Source organism: Hemiscyllium ocellatum, chromosome 7, assembly GCF_020745735.1.
Source record: "Hemiscyllium ocellatum isolate sHemOce1 chromosome 7, sHemOce1.pat.X.cur, whole genome shotgun sequence".
Lineage (NCBI taxonomy): Eukaryota > Metazoa > Chordata > Chondrichthyes > Orectolobiformes > Hemiscylliidae > Hemiscyllium > Hemiscyllium ocellatum.
The window spans coordinates 90,486,910-90,508,537 of record NC_083407.1 but is presented as its reverse complement, the minus strand read 5'-3'; the positions used below and the strand labels follow the sequence as shown (position 1 = coordinate 90,508,537).

Genomic DNA, 21,628 nt, shown 5'->3' with positions numbered 1-21,628 from the left:
TATGGTCACTACTTCCCAATGGCTCCTTCACTTTGAGGTCCCTGACCAATTCTGGTTCGTTGCACAATACCAGATCCAGAATTGCCTTCTCCCTGGTCGGCTCCAGCACCAGCTGTTCTAAGAATCCATCTCGGAGGCACTTCACAAAGTCTCTTTCTTGAGGTCCAATACCATCCTGATTCTCCCAATCTACCTGCATGTTGAAATCCCCATAACAACTGTAGTAACATCTTTGCGACAGGCCAATTTCAGCTCCTTATTCAACTCACACCCGACATTCATACTACTGTTTGGGGGCCTGTAGATAACTCCCAAGAGGGTCTTTCTACCCTTAGAATTTCTCAGCTCTATCCATACTGACACTACATCCCCTGATTCTAGGTCCCCCGCACAAGGGACTGAATATCATCCTTTACTAATTTGGCCACCCCACCCCCTCTGCCCGTCAGTTGGTCCTTACGATAGCACGTATAGCCTTGAATATTCATTTCCCATGCCCTGTCCACTTGAAGCCATGTCTCAGTTATCCCCACAATATCGTAGTTGCCAATTTCCAAAAGAGCCTCAAGCTCATCCATCTTATTTCGAATATTTCGTGCATTCATATATAGTATTTTTAATTTGTTACTGCCCTCACCCTTCCTCTCAACCCCTACTTCACTCAACCTTATGGCATGATCCCTTTTTGAGTTTTCTGCTTCATTGATACCGTCGTCTTTCTTGACTTCCCTTGTTCTAACTTTCCCTTCAATTTCCTTCTTTAACTTCCAGTTTGTCCCCTCCTACCCACCCCTCTATTTAGTTTAAATGCAGCTGTGTTGCAGTAGCAAACCTGCCTGCCAGAATGCTGGTCCCCAACCTACTACAGTGCAAACCATCTCTTTTGTATAATTTATGCTTACCACAAAACATACCCCAGTGATCCAAGAATTTCAATCCTTGCTTCCTGCACCAGTTCCCCAGCCACATGTTCAAGTCCATTATCTCCCTGTTTCTGGCCTCACCAGCCCGAGGAACTGGAAGCAAACTGGAGATAACCACTCTGGACGTCCTGCTTTTCAGCCTTCTTCCTAGTTCTCCGAAGTCCTGCTGTAGTATGTTCCTCCTCTTCTTCCCGAAATTATTTGTGCCGACATGTACCATCACCTCTGGCTCTTCACCTTCGCCCTTGAGGATTTCCTGCACTCTGTCTGCGATATCCTTAATCCTGGCACCAGAAAGGCAACATACCATCCTTAAATCCCGCCTGTTGCCACAGAAACTTCATTCAGTTCCTCTCACTATGGAGTCCCCTATCACCACGGCTCTGTGTGATGTCTGACTCCTCGGCTCTGCCTCCACGCCAACGTTTGATTGACAGACCTGACCGCCTTGCGGACTGGCAGTGTCATTCGTCTCTACTGTTTCCAAAAGATTCAACTTGTTCCTGACAGGTACTTCCCCCATGGTCTCTTGCACCTGTTTCCTCTCTGCCTTCCTCATCGTCTTCTCTCTTCTGCTCTCTTCTGGTATGGTCAGTGTAATAATCTCACTGAAGGTCCTGTCCAGAAAGATCTCGTTCTCTTAGATGAGCCTAAGGTCCTCGAGTTCTTTCTTCAGTGCTGCGATATGCTCTGTCAGTAGCTGAACCCTTGTCATTCACCTTAACTGTCCCTCATGATTTTATGAATTTCAGTAATGTCACTCCTCAACCTCCAACAGTCTTGCCAATCTATTTTTATATCTCAAACCCTCCAATCCCAGTAATATCCTGATAAATCCTTTCTGAACTCTCTCCAAATTAATAACATCCTTCCTCTAACAGGATGACTAGAACTGCACACAGTACTCCAGAAGAGGTCTTGTCAACATCCAGTACGACTGTAACATGACATCCAACTCCGATACTCAAAAGTCTGAAATGAAGGCAAGCATGCTAAATGCCTTCTTAACAACCCTGTCTACCTGAGAAGCCAATTTCAAAGAATTATGTACTTGAATCCCTAGGTTTCTCTGTCCTACAAGCCATGGCCCAACCATTAATTGTGTAACCCTGTTCTTGTTTGTTTTACCAGAACGTAATACCTCACATTTATCCAAATTAAACTCCATCTGCCAATCCTCAGCCCATTGTCCCAGTTGATCTAAATCTCTTTGTAATCTTAGATAATCTTCTTCACTGTCCACTATACCACCAAGTTTGGTGGTCAAGAGGACATTTGATAGGGGTTTTTGGCATTATGGATGATCTTTATAGAATAATAGTGTAAGGAATGTCTTCAGATTATGTGGCTGTGCCAATAAGATTTCAAGTTCAAATCTTACAAAAAGATGTTGGGGAAAATGCATTTCTGCAATGACTTATTGGAGTATGCAATACTTTTTTATATTCCTTCATGTATTATGGGCAGCTGATATGGCCAGAATTTGTTGTCCATCCCTAATTGCCCTTGAACTGAATGGCTTACTTGGGCCATCAGAGGGCAGCCAAAAGTCGACCATTTTGCTGTGGTCTACAGTCACATATAAATCGAATCAGATAAGGATTGAGATTTTCTTCCCTAAAGGACATTAATGAGCTCGATGAGGTTTACTGATCTTTGATTGTTGTTGTCGTCATGGCCACCATTACTGAGACTAGCTTTTAATTCCAGATTTATTTGTTGAAATTACATTTCACTATCTGTCTGAGAGCGGAGATATTCATAAAGATGCTACTTTATTGAAAGAGATGCACAGAATTGAAAGCATTGCTTGACTGATAGCTTTACAAGGTTTTGTTTTCTGCAGTCTGGTTTGTAACTGGCTCAATGTTCAAGTACATAAACTAAAAAGATGTCAAGTGTTCATATTTAGATATTGATACTTCAAAACTTGGTCAATTGGCATTTTCATATAGTGATGATGCATCAGTTTTTTAAATAAGACTATTACAAATAATTAATTTTTTAAACACAGTTTCACACATATTATTGTTACTAAAGGAATCAGTTCTATGTAGAGTGCTTACTGGGTGAATGAACATGGAAATGGAATGAGTTAGTATCAAGGATATGAAGGTTCATTGGAATGTATAGGTAGCATGAATAGGCATGCAAAATGAGAGGACAAATTGTGGATGGGATGGTAGAGTTAAGACCATAAGACATAGGAGTGGAAGTAAGGCCATTCGGCCATCGAGTCCACTCCACCATTCAATCATGGCTGATGGGCATTTCAACTCCACTTACCAGCGTTCTCCCCATAGCCCATAATTCCTCGAGACAACAAGAATCTATCAATCTCTGCCTTGAAGACATTTAGCGTCCCAGCCTCCACTGCACTCCGTGGCAATGAATTCCACAGGCCCACCACCCTCTGGCTAAAGAAATGTCTCCGCATTTCTGTTCTGAATTGACCCCCTCTAATTCTAAGGCTGTGTCCACAGGTCCTAGTCACCTCGCCTAATGGAAACAATTTCCTAGCGTCCACCCTTTCCAAGCCATGTATTATCTTATACGTCTCTATTAAGTCTCCCCTTAATCTTCTAAATTCCAATGAATACAATCCCAGGATCCTCAGCCGTTCCTCATATGTTAGACCTGCCATTCCAGGGATCATCCGTGTGAATCTCCGCTGGACACGTTCCAGTGCCAGTATGTCCTTCCTGAGGTGTGGGGACCAAAACTGGACACAGTACTCCAAATGGGGCCTAACCAGAGCTTTATAAAGTTTCAGTAGCACATCTCTGCTTTTATATTCCAACCCTCTTGAGATAAAAGACAACATTGCATTCGCTTTCTTAATCACGGACTCAACCTGCATGTTTACCTTTAGAGAATCCTCGACTAGCACTCCCAGATCCCTTTGTACTTTGGCTTTACTAATTTTCTCACCATTTAGAAAGTAGTCTATGCTTTTATTCTTTTTGCCAAAGTGCAAGACCTCGCACTTGCTCACGTTAAATTCCATCAGCCATTTCCTGGACCACTCTCCCAACCTGTCTAGATCCTTCTGTAGCCTCCCCACTTCCTCAGTACTACCTGCCTGTCCACCTAACTTCGTATCATCGGCAAACTTCGCTAGAATGCCCCCAGTCCCTTCATCCAGATCATTAATATATAATGTGAACAGCTGTGGCCCCAACACTGAACCCTGCGGGACACCGCTCGTCACTGGCTGCCATTCTGAAAAAGAAACTTTTATCCCAACTCTCTGCCTCCTGTTAGACAGCCAATCCTCAATCCATCCCAGCAGCTCACCTCGAACACCATGGGCCCTCACCTTGCTCAGCAGCCTCCCGTGTGGCACCTTATCAAAGGCCTTTTGAAAGTCTAGATAGACCACATCCATTAGGTTTCCCTGATCTAACCTACTTATCACCTCTTCAAAGAATTCCAACAGGTTTGCCAGACATGACCTCCCCTTACTAAATCCATGATGACTTATTCTAATCAGACTCTGCTGTTCCAAGAATTTAGAAACCTCATCCTTAATGATGGATTCTAGAATTTTACCAACAACCGAGGTTAAGCTAATTGGCCTATAATTTTCCATCTTTTGTCTTGATCCTTTCTTGAACAAGGGGGTTACAACAGCCATCTTCCAATCATCCGGGACCTTTCCTGACTCCAGTGACTCTTGAAAGATCTCAACCAATGCCTCCGCTCACTTTGGTTGATAACAAAGATACGGTCATTGCGCATTGGATGGGTTGGCACCAATGGGCCTTAAGGAGTGGGTGGAGGGGAGGTGCTTTAGAGGGTTCAGGTCTAGTCAATCACATATTTAACAAAACAACAGGAAACTGTGGCAGACCTTACCAAAAGCTGCTGTACCATTTGACCAATGACCAATTCTGATCATTGTCCAGAGAAGTCAGGCTTGACGTCATCCTACACCTATTCCTTCAAAGTGAAAAGGTATACTATTTAGCACACTTCGATCTGATCAGGATGTGCCAATACAGGAATTACCCTGACTTGAGTAATCTGCTTCAGGAATGAATAACAAATGTTGTATTTGGAGGGGGGAGGGCATATTCCTTCTACAAGGGGCAGGGTAGGAAATGTAAATCAGAACCACAAGGGGAATAGTCATGACTTCATGAGGTCCCTACATCCACCCTTTCAAAGGTCTGGAGATGAGTTGAAGGCCAGTTAGTGGTCATAGAGTAGGAATAGGGGCTGGACTGTACAAGATTTAAACAGATCATGGTGTTATTTTTCTGACTGCCATTTCAATGCATTACCCTCAGTTTATAAGGTTGAAGAATGTCTTCGAGGAGACAAGGATTTAGAACTCAGGGCAGGCAGTCCTCATTTTTGAACACAGACTTCAAAGTCATGTTCAATACCAAAAGTGAAAGGAAGGAGTTTCTCATTCCAAATGTTGATACGATGAGGTGACCTCCCTATCTAACCAAGTCTGGATGGACATAGCTATCACAGTCAGCAGAAAGGGTGTGTTGTGCAGAAATTGGATCTGAAAAGGCTCAATGACAAGATTCACTCCAGCAAAGGGAATGTAGCTCCTAACCCTTCAGACATGTCTCTGGGATTTCAATTTTCAGTGGACACATTGAGGAGCTAGAGGATGCATTTTGCTCCTGAACGATGGAGGACTGAATGCGCATGCTATGTTCTAACCTGGGACTAAAGCTTAGATCCACTGTACTGCTGAAGTTCTGTCTGCACTGAAACACACAGCTTCTCACCAATTGTAGCAGCTTGCATTGGTGAAATAGAACAGTACTGTCTATCTCACTTTCCTTTATTCTTGGAGTGGCCCATTTATTAGAGTTGATGATAAAAAAAATTAGTTCAAAGGCTTCTGGGTTCACTTTCAAGAAGACCTGACCAAAGATGAAAATGTAGTGTCTGCTAAAATGTGATATAGTATTGAGGAGTAGATGGTATTTTGTTTTGCCGTGTGTTTTGAGTCCTTTTTGTTTTCATATTCAAATAGCTCGGCTTGTTTCATTTTATGTTTACTTCTTTTGAGTAATAAACTTTGTTTTATTGTTAAAACCAAAGCTTCAGTCTTGAATGCTCACAATTTAGTGAAGGACCATCACGTTAATAAGAAAATGTTAAAATCATATTTCATCCTGGGATCTGACTTGTACAGTTGTAACATTGGCTAGGATCATATCAATGGCCAGAATAGTTTTGACCCTCTCGGACAGGTGAGTGTAAACTCTTCAGTAGCAATAGCACAGACTTCTGCAATGGCCTGCCTAGAGATTAACAGTATCCTTCACCACTAGCAGCTCCACCTTCAATGACAGAGCTCATGTAGAGGCTACAGTCTCTATATTTTTCCAAACCATGCCTTTCCTTTATTTTTCAAATGTTCCAGCCATTATCCTTCTTTGTAGACAGTGTTGCTTCTCATCACCTTCAGAACCAAAATCTGACAGTCACACTCCCATTGCTAGCTATTGCCTTCCCCATGCTCAGGTGAACTTCCTCGCTTGTATGTAGTAGCCTCAACTCCTGCTTCTATGGATCCCTGACAATAAGGGGATTGTGACTCCTTTGTGCTCCCTGAACCTTAATACAGGCTCCAAGTTGTGACACTTCTGAGGATGCTGCTCCTATAGTAAGGTTATGCAGTCCTTGGTTTTTTTCAGCATGGTCATAAAGGCAGAGGTTCCAAGAGGTCTAACTTTGAAGGGTTTTAGAGCCAATCTGATTACAGCTAACAGATACTGTGTCAGGCAAAAGGCTTTCAAATAAAAAAAACACTTGTACAATGAAGGGGAGTGGCCGGTTCTCCCAGCTCAATTTTTATCTGGTTTGGCTTGGACTTAGCAGTCTGGCTGTTCAGGGCTGCTACACCCAAAGAAGCATCTCCATGCTGATCCTCCCTCTCCCCGATAGCTGTCCTGTAAGACCCTGTGTTTGATATTACCTTTTTTGACAATGGGTGTTTATGGGAATTGTTGCAGGAATTTGGAACAGCATCATCAAGTTGGGTTAATCTATTGGGTTTTCAGATAGGTTAAGTTATTCAGTATTCTGTTCTCTTTTGTTTGTGTTTCATTCAGTAATCTTGCCAATAAATTCTGTTTTGCTTAAAACTAAATGATTGCTCCAGTTGCATCCCCCCTAGAATATCCACTTGTTTAAAACAACTAGCAAAGCTAGGGTCCGGGCTACTTTCTTGAAAAGCTTTGAAGAAGTCTGGCCTTGTCCATAACACACCATACACACTTCTGAGATCAGGGTTGCCATCATGAAGCTGATAGGAAAATTGAACTCCCTCTCCCCACCATTGTTTTCATGCCAATTCTGGAAGGACAATAAAATCCATCTTGTTGGACAGTTCATGACCAATGGGTAGCCTGCTGAGGAGTCAGCTGCATTCTGACAAAGTGTTAAATATTTTTAATAGTTTCAAATTGAAAGTGCTTCAAGTTGGATGTACAGTTTTGCAGCATAGGGCTATTTTAATTACAATGACTTTTCCTAAGGATCTTTTGTAAAATAAAAAGTTGACCATTTCATTGGCCAGAATTACTTAAGTGTTAAGATGTACTGGAGTACTGTTCCCAATTAAGCTATATATGTTTATACATATCCCAGTGCTATTATACATTCAACACTGAAGGAAACGCTGTTTGTGATCTCTAGTCTAATCCCACAAGATTTTAAATGCCCAGAGTTCTTTTAAATAGAAAAATATTCCTCAGCATATTTCACAGAAGAAAAGGAAGTAGCTATCCACTCCTACATGAGTGCTGAATGAAATGGGAAAAAAAAGGTATTCTGGTTTTATTGCTTCCATTCTTTATATTTCTTAGAATTTGTTCCATCTGCTCATTCCATTATGGCTCTGTTTCAAATACTGAAAAACAAACTAACTTTGCAGGGGCATGTGTTCACCAAATGACTGGCAGTTTTATGAGTTTATTAAAGGACTGCTTGTCTTTACTTTATCTTTAGAACAGGTCAACAATTTCAGGAGATGTACAATTTTAAAATGGCCTTTCCAAAAATGTGTATTTTTTTCCAATATGAAATAACTGATCTCAGAGATTGTTAGAAGCTTATTTCTTTAATGTCAATTTTAAAAGACATTGAGGTCCTTCATAATGGGTTTTGGATGGGTGGCTGTACAGGATACATGAGGGCATAAGATGAATGGTGGGGGTTGAGGTTTTGGGGACATAAAAATGATGCTGGGAGTTCAGCTGCTGGTCCTGAGGATAAAGGAAGGCCTCCTAAACAGCCTGGCTCCACAGTCACACCATTCCAATACTCACCACATACTCGTATCATGGCTCACAAAACTTAATCATTCTCTGTCCATGTTGATGAATCAAAACAATGATGGGAGTGAGATTTAGAAGCATGTTTTCCGTTTCAGCAACCAGAAAACACCACAACTCCAACTTCCCCATTCCCATATGGAAATCTGGCATTATAATCCCTGTTTCAAAATGTACGTTCAACATTTAAGAACAAGTTTGAAAACTAAAATGCTCATTACTTAGTGGTGACTGGATGTGGCGTAATGACAGATTTTGTAGTTTAGACATGGAAACATGATTTCTGTGTATCATTCCAACAAGTGTCAGGTCATAAAATTCCCACTGTTGAATAAGGAATTATATAAATGGGCTTATGTGGTGATAAATGTTTAATTTCTTAGCCTTGGGTATTCCTCATCTGATGACCTGAAAGCTCATTTACTCAACTAATTGCATCATTTTTCTCAAATTATTTAAAATTTTATACTACCTCCTCAAAAGAAGTCAATAGCAACAATGAAAGTAATTTGTCAGCAATTACATCTGATAGGTTATGAGCTTGGGGATAGTTAGTTTAGAACCACATTTTATTTGTTCCATCATCCTGACTATCAGTCACTAATCCCCAACAAAGCGAGTCAAAATTTTCAGAAAAAAACCATTATCCACCATACCTTCCTGTTTTGCTACAGAATTACCTGTGCTTTCACAAACTTGAGACGTTTTTATCATTTGTTAATAATTACCACTTTTGGACTTAGTGTCATGGAATCCCTACAGCTTTGAAACAGACCATTTGGCCCATCAAGTCCACACCAATCTTTCAAAGATCATCCCACCCAGACCCACCCCCGACCTAATCCCTTTAACCCAGAATTTCCCATGGATAATCCACCGAGCCTGCACCTCCCTGGACACTATGGGCAATTTAGCATGGCCAATTTACTCAGCCTGCACACCTTTGAATTGCGGGAGGAAACCAGAGCATCTGGAGGAAACCCACACGCGGACATGGGGAGAGCGTGCAAAGTCCATGCAGATTGTTGCCTGTGGCTGGAATCAAACCTGGGTTTCTGGCGCTGTGCCCACTGAGCCACCTTGCCACCATTGTCTTTGTGGATTTATTAACAGAAAGATTCAATGTTAACCAGTACCTTTTATTTCAGTCCTTGAGAAAATTATAGTTCTAGCTACTTTGCGATGCACACTTTTGCATAGAAAGTCAGATTTTTTTTTAACAAATATCCAAAGTGTAGCCTTATGTGGAATATACAAGCACGATCCTCCTTCCAAAAACAAAAGCAGACAGAGGAATGCATAAGGGCTCACCAAGTTTATTCCGGTTTGACAGTAATGTAGCTGTACAGTGGAGTACATGTGGCAAAGCAGCCTGTATCAGTTCCCAACGTGTTATGCTCTGGATGGCCTCAGAGAGAGCAGGCGAGAGACCATGCAACTTGCTCTCCACCAAAACACGCTCAAAGGACTAGAAACCAATAAAACATAATTAAAAATTAATACTGGCTTGCAGTCAATAAAATGAATAACTTGTGAATGTGCTGGTTTACAATTGCACTTCAATAAATCATGCATTCTAAAGATACATCCATCCAAGAATAGTGATTAAAACATCACCAAATGACCAAACAAATGCAAAACAAAGTAAAGAACTGCTGTATAACAGCTTGAACATGTTTATACCAATCTAGAATAATACTAAGGAATTAGTATTTTCGTGAAAATTAAGTATTGAAATGCTACTAACATAGACAATTAGATGAATAATGGTGGGTATCCATCATCTTGGGACATGTTGTGGATCATTGGCTAGTTGAGCTTTGTGAAGAAATATTCTATCACAGTTGTTCACTAATTATATGGATGCTTGTTGAAATGTTCTGGAATACCATAACAACACAGGCAATGAGTGTAAGAGTAGGCCATTACACCCCTTGCGTTTTTTCTCTGCCATTCAACCAGATTGTGGCTGATCACCTTATCTCAACATCATTTTCACTCTCTATTTATATAAAACCTTTAAATATTTAATATCTAGAAACCTATCAATCTCTGCCTTGAATTTACTCAATGATTGCACCTCCACAGATCTCTGTGGTAGAGGTTTTAAAAGATTCATCATCCTCAGAGTGAAAAAAAATCCTCTTAGCACTTCACTGAGACGGCGACTGCATCACCCTTACTAAATACTTCCCCAGTCTCTCATCATTTAAGAAAATCCAAATTTCTGTTTTTACCTACAAATATGGATAACTTCCCAATTTTCCACATCTGCTGTCTTCTGGCCTAATTACAACCTATTTCAATCGCCTGAAGCCTCTACATCTAATGATTCCAATTAGTTTTATGTCATCAGCAAGCTTGAAAATATTAAATTTGGTCCTCACTCCAAATCATTGATGTAATTTTTCAACAGTTGGGGCTGAAGTGCTGATCTTTGAGGTACCACGCAGGGTCGCAGCTTGCCAACCTGAGAACGAGACATGTAATGCTACATGCAGGATAAAACAAAAAGTATTTTAAAAAGAAATCACATCACAATTTATGTGATTTTCCAACACACAAATATTGCCACTCCAGAGGAAGGACAATAGCTACACTTTTAGCCACACACTGAAGGTTCAAGTTCTAGCTAAAACAAAAAATTCTGATCAATCTAACCTGGGTCAATTCAAATTAAGAATTAATTGAAGAAAATTTAATTAATAATTGAATTCTCATCTCTTGGAGCATGCATCATAGATTATTTTACTATCAAAGTAACAAAAATATATGGCAGATTTCAGTCGTCCAATAAATGGTGAATAATTCTCTTTCTTGGTGTTAGGGAAAATCCTAATCATTAATAGCAAAGGAAAACAATAAAGATTTTTAAAAATATATAAATGCAAAATACTGCAGATGCTAGAAATCTGAAACAAACACAAAGAAATTGCTGAAGAAACTCAACAGCATTTACGGAGAGGGAAACACAGTTAACATTTTGAGTCCAGTATGTCTTCATCAGGAGGATTTCTTTTTGGTTCAAATCAGGATGAGTCTGATTCTGCAAGGCAACATTTATTGACTATCACTAACTATCTTAACAATGGCGATGATAGGGCCATTCTTGAAATGTTGCAGCTTGAGTGTTGATGGATATGGGCTAAGGCCTTTGGTGTGCACAGATACTGGCTGTTGGCAATTCTATAATTTTGGCTCAGACGCAATGAGGAAACAATGCTTCGTGTCCAAGCTGGGATAGTACGTCTCTTCAATAGAACTTTAGATGATACAGTTCAAAAGCACTGTTGCTTTTTTGAAATTTTACACAAGGTTACAGTGCTGGGGAAATGCTATAAACGTAAGTTTGCAAAGTTTACTGCAATGCAACTTCTAAGCAGTAATAATTGAAGACACTGTGAACTGATGGTGAAAATTGTAATTTGTGAGATCAGTGGTAAGAATGCATTACAAATAAAAAAAATTAAAAGACTGTTGTGCTGTGGGCCAAAAGTGAAAGGCATCACATGATCTATTCAAAGTTGACCAACGACAGATCTCAGTGACTTAGCTTTTAATGATTAAAGGGAGGCCCAGGTTGTTTTGCTGGAAAGAAAGTGCTTATGCGTGGAAATGATAGTAGTAGAATTTGTACTTACAGTGGTTAGATTGGTATTCTTCAGTGTCCCAGGAAGGTGTTGAAAAAGTTGAGTTTTAACTATCCATTTACTTCCAATCAGCATTTTCTCTCAGATTTCAAGGATCCATATTTTTCACATTGACTGGCATTGAGAAGGGATGGGTGTTGAAAGGAGATATCCTTGAAACTCAGGGACAAAGGCAGTCTGCCAGGATCTGACAGCATGAGAGAGCAGCTAAAGGCTAAAAATCCCTTCAATTCACAATGCAGGAAAACTGCTGGAAGCCCACGTTTGAACTGCAAAGATCAAATTCATGAGAATTTGAAACAGGGCTGAAAGCACTTGGGGGAAGATCATTACGAGTACTCATCACCCTGGAAGACAATGATGGGGCTAAACATTACTCAGCTGGGCAAGAAAAGCAACAGAAGTCAGCCCATAGGAGCGAAGAATTACTTTGAACTGGTTCTGGGAAAAAAATAATGACTACTGAAGGGTCAGTGGAAAAATACGATGTGAAGTGCAAGTTCTATTTTGTAGTTTCTTGCCTACAAAAACAGTATTTAGTCAATTGTGCTTTTAATCTGTTGGTTTCATCAAAATCTTAAAACATGAAATTTTGTTGTGGTCATCCTTACAGGTATTAACTGGAATTTTTTAAAAAGTTGCAATCGCAACAGGAATTGCAGCAGGTGCCACTCGTAAGGTAATGACAATTAATAGCACATTGTAGGTCAGATTTCCGAACTGAACAGAAATGGTCTGTAGTTACTTTAGCAACTGAAGTAAACATTCAATATTAAAATAAGATAACGTACCACACAGGAAGCTTCATACTGTTTTCCCAGCTTTGGTCTTAGAAAAGCACTGCAAGACAACAATAAACGTACAATTTAAACTGCAGTGCAAATGGCTTAGAACACGTTAAGGATTAAACACATTAACAGCTTAATACGAAATTCGATTTCCACTTATCACCTGTTTAGCTGCTCCGAAATTACAGAAAACATGAACAACTCAATAGGAAAAAGTGCCTTTATCAGTATGACATTAAATACAAATTCCAAACTTTAACATCCTTTTGTGTTCTTTATTTCTATTGTTCTGAAATATGCTGGCTTATGAAGAAGCTATTTTTAATTAAATGACCAAAAACACTGGTTTGCGTGAGTGATCCCATTAATGAGGAAGCTGACTTAATTAAAGCACACCTACTGAACAGTTTCAAAAGGACCACAAGCAAACGACTGCATTTCTGCAGATGATAATTTAGTTCTCTCACAGCAACAGGATAAAGGACGGTTACTAGGCGGTTTTCTCATACTTGAAACAAAAAAATTCAACAGATCAGAAAAAAGGACAGGAAAAGAAAGACCTGAAAACATTACTCCTTACTTCTACAACTATTCAAAGACAGCGGTGCTCTTACAGAGTCACAAAAGAACAGGCCTGGTAGCAGCTGTTCCTTTTTTTAAATTAATTACTTTACGACATGCCTTCTCTGCAGAAACACAGATGGTGAGTCAAACGAGCAAACAGATCAGCTGACAATTTCCTATGCTTATTTATCTGATTACAGCCAGATTTCAACAAAGGACAAAAAATTAAGAGGGACAGAAAATAAAGAAACAGCAAAAACAAAAATAGTTGGCAAAAGGAGAGAGTTGGGTGGGAGGAGGCTGTGACAGGGAGAGAAAACAGATCCTTCTTAATGGGAAGGAAAATGTTGAAAGGTTATAGCGAACATCTGATCTGCAGCTACAGTACCATCAAACCTGGCACAGGTATGAGAAATGCAACAGTGACTGTACAAAGACCAACCTTCATGGAATGCACTCTGTCAGAGTGTTCCTTTATAGTAATAGCGTAGGCAATGCATCCAGCGAGTCACTAAGCATACTATCAAACTCCTCCTGTATACTGCTCTATCTCAGAGTTTTCATCTCAGTCTTCTGCAGGAGAACTCGCCTGCAATCTCAACTACAGATGAAGTTGAAAACAAGCCATCCTTTTCTCCTGACTTGTTGTAGTCCACACCGTGGTGTTAAGGTCACGGTCAGCTTAGCCGTGATACTATTGAACAGCAGAACAGGCTTGATGCACTGAATGCATACCTTACTCCTATGACCTTTCATGTCTACATGACACACCATGTGCTGACCCCAACTCTATACTTAGCTCAAAAGTCCATGCCCATCTCTGTCTGGAATTTGCCTATTATGTCTGACAGTAGATGAGGGTGAGCCAAGAGCTGAGAAAGAGCATAAAGCAGGAAGAACTATCATCTTCAATCTTCTCAATGACAATAGATACAATGGAACACATTGCAGCAGCCTCATGGTATAGAAAGCCAACCACCCCACCTCCTCTTTCAGGCTTAGGAGTGTAGGCATTCTTGTACTATATCAGTTGTAGTTTGCTTCCTGCACTGCATTCTTCCAGGAGAGGGCAGGATATTAGTGATTGCGTGGCACTGTGTTTGGATGATGTTCGGGGGACAACTTGAAAGCTAGACGCATGTGGAGGCAGCATGCTCAACAGGTTTTTAAGGCTTATGAGATTGTGGTAGAGTTTCTGGATTTTAGGCACAAGTCCTGGGTGCCAGGTGAGTGACGAGATTGTGGTGCATTCAATAGTGCGAGGTGGTCATGTTGCAGTGAGTTGGAGATGCATTTGCTGTTTTTAAATAGCACTGAGACCATCCAACCTCTTGTGGGGCAGCTTCCGAGTCCTCGGGCATAAACATCAGGAGTTCATCTCCCCGGCCATCCATTCACACTCCTTTCTGAGGGTAGCCTCCTGACCATATGCAAAAGCCTGTTTTGTCTCCCTTTGCCCACCTCAGAGAGTGGGTCTTCAATGCTGCATTCGTCACACTGAAACCCTCTCTCTCTCTTTTTGCCCAGTGTTTGTTTTATCAAATTTTTAATTCCATTAATTTTATTTGTGGCAGCTTCCATTAAAGGAAGACAAGCAAGTCGCTCTATCTTGAAAAAGCACAGGTTGGAAGTACTATATTTAGTAGTAAATTGCTGATCAACAAAGTGTAATTTTGCCTGGTAACAGTAGAGTCAACTAATAATATGAGGAAGGAGTCAGGGGTATTGAGGGGTTCTCAGCCCCATGAGAGTGGATGATTGTCATTTTTGTCTGGAAGGGACCGTCAATGAATGAATGAACAGCTCAGTTGGATTCACTACATAAACACAGTGACTACAAGAGTAGGTCAGACGCTAGGAAAACTGTGGCAAGCAATTCACTTCCTAATTCCCCAAAACCTGTTGACCATCCATAAGGCACAAGTCAAGAGTGTGAAGGAATACTCCTTACTTGCCTGGATGAGTGCAACCCCTACAACACTCAAGAAGCTAAACACCATCTAGGACAAAGCAGCCTGCTTGATTGGAACTGCATCCACAGGCATCCACTCCCTCCACCACCGATGTTCAGTAGCAGCAGTGTGTACTATATACAAGATGCACTGCAGAAATTCGCCAAAGATCCTCAGACAGCACCTTCCAAACCCACAGCCACTTCCATCTAAAAGGACAAGAGCAGCAGATATATGTGAACATCACCATCTTCAAGTTCTCCTCCAAGCCACTCATTATCCTGACTTGGAAATATATCACTGTTCCTTCACTGTTGCAGGGTCAAAATCCTGGAATTCCCTTCCTTATAGCATTGTGGGTCAACCCCCAGCAAGTGGACTGCAGTAGTTCAAAGAGGCAGCTCACTATCACCTTCTCAAGGGCAACTAGGGACAGGTAATAAATGCTAGTCAACCAGTGACACCTACGTCCCACAAAATGAATATTTTCTTTCAAAACCTCATGTTACAATCATGGTAATAAGCTGAGAGCACCAAATTTGTTTGCTGCCCACTTATGATCACAGTAAAAATTAAGTACTCATTTTCCACTTGGTCACGTAATTTTATTGAGACTTTCATTTACTGAAGTGACTTTTTAAAAAAGGACAAATTCAGAGTGAAAATGGCTGTTGTGATCACTGATTCTAGATTAGAGTGATGCTGGAAAAGTACAACAGTTCAGGCAGCATCCGAGGAGCAGGAAAATTGGTGTTTCAGGCAAAAGCCCTTCATCAAGAATACCCTGTCGTGATCACTGAGCCAAAGATTGAGACAAGCTTTGTTAAACCCACCGTGAGTTTCCAAAATCCATCTGCCCTGAAATTATCATTTCATCCAAAGTCAGTGAAACCAGGCAACTAGGTCAGGATCGAAGAATTTGCATCCTGTCTAATTTGCAAGCGTGTAGTAATTTCACAGATTGGGAGTCAAAAGGCCCACCTGCCCATTAACCAGATTGGAAAAACAATGGGCACACTTAGGAATACGTATATCAACCTATATAAACAGCTGTTTCTGGGCAACAGAAGCAGAGACAAAGAAAAATTGATTTGTAAGCAAGACTGGAAGACATTCTCACTGCCTGCCTGTCTCCCTCTCTCCCTCTTTCATAACATGCACGTACACACAAATGCAACTGAAAATACAACCTGGAACAACAACCATTCGCTGAGAATTCAAGGTTACAAATCTTGCAACTGCCGAAGAGACAAGTAACAGCTAAACAGTCTGAGCTCGGGCTTAAAGTTAATACACTGGATTTTGTAATTGGCCTGCTTCTGCACTGCAGAGTCTCTATGATTCCATGATGATGCTGAACTTGCACAAGATACTTTTCAGACTACTGCTTGTGTAAAGTTCTGGATGTCACATTATAGGATGGATGTAAATGCATTGGAGTGCAGAAGCAGCTTACATAAATGGTTCCAGTGATGAGGAACCTCGGGTGTGATGATAGATTGAAGAACGTGGGACAGTTAATTTCGAGAGAAGAAGAAAATTTGAGGGAGGCTTTCAAAATCATTTGTTGGTTGGATACAGTGCTGAGGGAGAAACTGTTCCTGCTTATAAATGGTTCACAAAGAGGAGGGTGGAGATTAAAAGTGATCTGCAGAAGAAACAAGAGCGCAGTGAGGAACAAAAACTTCCTTCACTCAGCAAGTAGTTGGGGGATGGAATGCACCGCCTGGAGCTTTATGGAGGCAGATTCAATTGAGGCATTCAAGGGGGCATTGAATATTCAGGTCAAAATCATGTGCAAGGGTAGGGGATAAAGCAGGAGATTGTCACTGAGTAATGAGCCAGCGTAGGACGTCAGGGTCAAATTCCCTCCTTCGGCTCTGTAACACTTCTGTGATTCTGTGACCTCAAAGACTCAATCATCATTATAAAAGCCTTTTACTACTCAATAATCTATTTTAACATGCTTTAAATTCCATCAACTTTATTCAATGCAGATTCCCTTTAGAATGTTATACCTTCCTGTCTGACCAGACACACCCCACTTCCTTTTAAAGGTGGAGTAGCAGATAGTGAAAGGGACTGTCAGAGATTGCAGCAGAATTGGAGATTTGGGCGGAAAACTGGCAGATGGAGTCCAATCCGAGCAAATGCAAAATGATGCATTTTGGAAGATCCAATTCAAGAGCGAACTATACAGTAAATGAAAAAGCCCTGGGGCTAATTGATGTACAGAGAGATCTGAGTGTTCAGGTTCATTGTACTCTGAATGTGGCAACACACGTCGATAGAGGGGTCAAGAACGCATACAGCATGGTTTCCTTCATCGGGCAGGATATTGAGTACAAGAGTTGGCAGGTCATGTTACTGTTATGTGGGACTTTGGTTCGGTCACATTTGGAATACTGCATACAGTTCTGCTTGCCACATTACAAAAGGATGTGGATGCTTTGGAGAAGGTGCAGAGAAGGTTCACCAGGATGTTGCATGGTATGAGCACTAGCTGTGAGGAGAGGTTGAGCAGATTCGGATTATTTTCATTAGAAGGATGAAGGTTGAGGGGGGACCTGGTTGAGGTCTACAAAATCATGAGGGGTATAGACAGGGTGGATATCAAGAGCTTTTTTCCCCAGAGTAGGGGACTCAATTTCTAGGGGTCATGAGTTCAAAGTGAGAGGGGAAAGTTTAAGGGAGATATGCATGAAAATTTCTTCATGTAGATGGTGGTGAGTGCCCAGAATGCGTTGCCAGCAGAGGTGGGCATGATAGCATCACCTAAGATGTACTTAGATAGATACATGAATGGGCAGGCAGCAGAGGGATACAGATTCTTAGAAAATAGGCAACAGATTTAAATAGAGGATTTGGATTGGCACAGGCTCAGAGGGCCAAAGGGCCTGTTCCTGTGCTGTAAATGTCTTTGTTGTTAAGCTCATTACCTGGTCTGTGCATATATTTGATTTCACAGTTTGATCAGTTTTCTCTTAGGGAAATCAAATGAGAGGTGTTTAAAGTTAACAAATGCCACCACCACATCCCCCCTCCCCCCCGCACCCACCCCTCACCCTCACCCCCATCGTCCTGCTCCTAGTTGCAATGACTACTTCAAACGGAAATGGCACAGGCAAGTCATAAATTGCAAACACATGGCCAAAAATGGGGCAGGTGAATTCTGAGGCAGACTGATTCTTGTCTTGTACCTTTGAGACCTAACAATGCTGTCAAAGTCCCAGAGGACCATTGGGCTGTTATCTCATTCAGAGTGATGACTCGTCATCGTTTAACCTGAGGGTCAGCCTGCCTCAAGCAGGGGGAAGGTTGAGAAGGTGGGACCTTTACAGTGACTCTGCACTGTTGGTATCACTCAGGCAACTGTTGACTAACTGACTGCCCCTTCCTAGATTCAGGCAAACATGTAATAGTCTAATTTTTAAATAGATCTAAATCAAAGACAATCTCTTTTCAATTTACTTTTGACTTAACTAAAGGTTATTTTAATGCAGTGAAAGATTAAATTGGCAGGGAGAAGAGGCCAAGCTAGAATTTTTTAAAAATGGGCTTCCAAAGTCTGAGAATTTACCACTATGGTTAATCGAGTCATTGAGCTTTATAGCATGGAAACAGACCAACACATTCACGCCAACCAGATAACCTAAATTAATCTAGTCCCATTTGCAGGCATTTGACCCATATTCCTTTAAACCCCTTCCAATTATATACACATTCAGGTGTCTTTTAGCTGTTATAATTGTAATTATTTCAGCCTTTGCATCTTCAATTCAAACAGGTATGTTCCTCTGATAATGGATTGCTATCAGGAAATGGAGATAGAAAGATATAGGAAAGGGAGAAATTAACTATTGTCAAATTGATCATTCTTGCTTCCTATAATGAACCTGAGAATGGCATCAAAGAAAGCATAACAATAAACCGTCCAGCAATTGCTCTGGATTCTTTAGGAAAACTAGAAGATGACAAAACATTTATTTCAATGATTTGGATGTGAACATAGGATGCAAAATTATAAGTTGGCAGATGACAACAAACTGGAGGTGTAGTGGACAGCGAAGAAGTTAACTCAGAGTACAATGCGATCTTGATCAGATGGGCTAATGGGCTGAGGAGTGGCAGATGGAGTTTAACTTAGATAAATGTGAGGTGCTGCATTTTGGGAAAGCAAATCAGAGGAGTACTTATACACTTACTGGTAAGATTCCGGGGAGTGTTGCTGAACAAAGAGACCTTGGAGTGCAGGTTCATAGCTCCTTGAAAGTTGAGTTGCAGGTAGATAGGATAGTGAAGGTGGCATTTGGTATGCTTTCCTTTATTGGTCAGTGCACTGAGTATAGGAGTTGCAAGGTCATGTTGCAGCTGTACAGGACATTGGTTAGGAATAGTCGGAATAACACTTTTGGAATACTGTGTGCAATTCTGGTCTCCCTCCTATAGGAAGGATATTGTGAAATTTGAAAGTATTCAGAAAATATTTACAAGGATGTTGCCAGGGTTGGAAGATTTGAGCTATCGGTAGCAGTGAATAGGCTGGGTCTGTTTTCTCTGGAGTGTCTGAGGTTGAGGGGTGATGTTATATAGGTTTATAAAATCATGAGGGGCATAGATAGGATAAATACACAAGGTATCTTCTCTGGAATAGAGGAGTCAAGAATTAGACAGCATAGGTTTAGTGTGACAGGGAAAGAATTAAAAGGGACCTAAGGGGCAACTTTTTCACGCAGAGGGTGGTGCATGTATGGAATGAGCTGCCAGAGGAAGTGGTGGAGGTTGGTACAATTACAACATTTAAAAAGCATCCGGATGGGTATATCAATAGAAAGGGTTTAGAGGGATATGGGCCAAATGCTGGCAAATGGGACCTAGATTGGGTTGGAATATCTGATTGGCATGGATGAGTCGGTTTGAAGGCTCTGTTTTCCTGCTGCACATCTGTGTCTCTGTAAATGCCTGACTAAACCCAAACTCCTCCCAGCACAACCTAACAAACAAACAGCTGGGGCAAGAACTTTTGTTGATTGGGAGAATATTTTAGCTTGAATTTAATTAGCAACTAAAAATTACAACAGTTCAAAATAAACAGAAACAGATTCAGCATCAGTAGGAATATCACATGCTGAGTAAGCATGGCAGGATTATATCCAAAATGTTTTCAACAAACACTGGTAACATAATTGCTTGTTCCTTCATAAATTTCAACACAAGTCATTCCCACTCAATAAGTAAGACTCTTTACTATCAAGAGGAAATAGAAGATACTAATCTGTTCTGGTTTTAACAACATGATTATCCAACAATCTACTTACAGTTTACCAATAATGCATCTCAATTTATAACTTAGTATCTCAGAATCTATGGCTTCATTATCATTAGACCATAAGACATAGGTGCAGAAGGAGGCGAGAGTGGAAAAGCACAACAGGTCAGGCAGCATCCGGAGAGCAGGAGAAAGGATGTTTCAGGCATAAGCCCTTCATCAGGAATGTCCTCACTCTCTGGCAGAAGTATGCTATTCAACCCATCAAGTCTGCTATTCAATGATCTGATAATCCTCAATGCCACTTTCCTACGTTTCTCCCATAACCCTCAATTCCCTTACTGTTTAAAAGTGTGCATATCTCAGCCTTCAATATTCTTACTGACCAAGTCTTGACAGCCCTCCATGGTAATGAATTCCATACAAGTACTGCCATTTCCTCATCTCTCTTAAATGGCTGACATCTTGCACTCAGATTATGTCCTCTGGCCCTCGAATGTCAGACAAGGGATAACAATCTCTCCACATCCAATCTGTCAAGACCCCTAAGAATTTTTTATACTTCCATAAGGTTGTCTCTCATTCTTCTAAACTCTATTGTTTACAGCCCTGACATATTCAACTCCTCCTCATAAGAAAATGCTTCCATTCCCAGTGAACCTTCTCTGGGACTGTCTCCAACACCAGTATCTATCCTTAGACAGGGAGATCAAAGCTATTCACAATTTCTAGGACAATACAGAAACTGTCAATGCAGGAAATCAGAAACAATAACAGAAATTGTTGGAGAAATATGCCAGGTCTAGGAGCATCTGTGGAGAGAAGGCACAGTTCATGTTTCAGGTCCAATGACCCTTGTTCAGAACCAGAAACTAGCACCTTTATCCAAATTCTCTGTCTGGTATCAGTTAGCCAATCTCCTTTGCTAAAATACAAGCCTAATAGGATGGCTGCCAGCTTATTAAATCACTTTATGTACCTTTCTGAAAATCAGGTGTATTAGATCTACTGGTTTCAGTTTGGGTATTCAGCTGGTCAGTTCCGCAAAAAATTTTAATAATTTGCCCGGCATGTTTTCACTTGATGAAGCCAAGTTCACTCTGTTTGATTATGCTGTGTATTTCTAATCGCTTTGCTATTAGATCCGTTATAATACTCTAACACTTTCCAGA

The 21,628-nt window shown here is 40.9% G+C and overlaps 1 protein-coding gene across 1 annotated transcript in view; it reads right to left on the bottom strand.

The window, feature by feature from the left end:
* Window positions 1–21,628, bottom strand: part of LOC132817546 (protein unc-80 homolog) — a 270,588-nt gene that overhangs the window by 243,227 nt on the left and 5,733 nt on the right. Inside the window, exons 2-3 of the mRNA XM_060828048.1 lie at window positions 12,675–12,723; window positions 9,545–9,701 (exon numbers count right to left, since the gene is read on the bottom strand). Of these exons, the coding sequence (XP_060684031.1) occupies window positions 9,545–9,701; window positions 12,675–12,723 (206 nt within the window). The remainder of the gene's footprint in view (window positions 1–9,544; window positions 9,702–12,674; window positions 12,724–21,628) is intronic.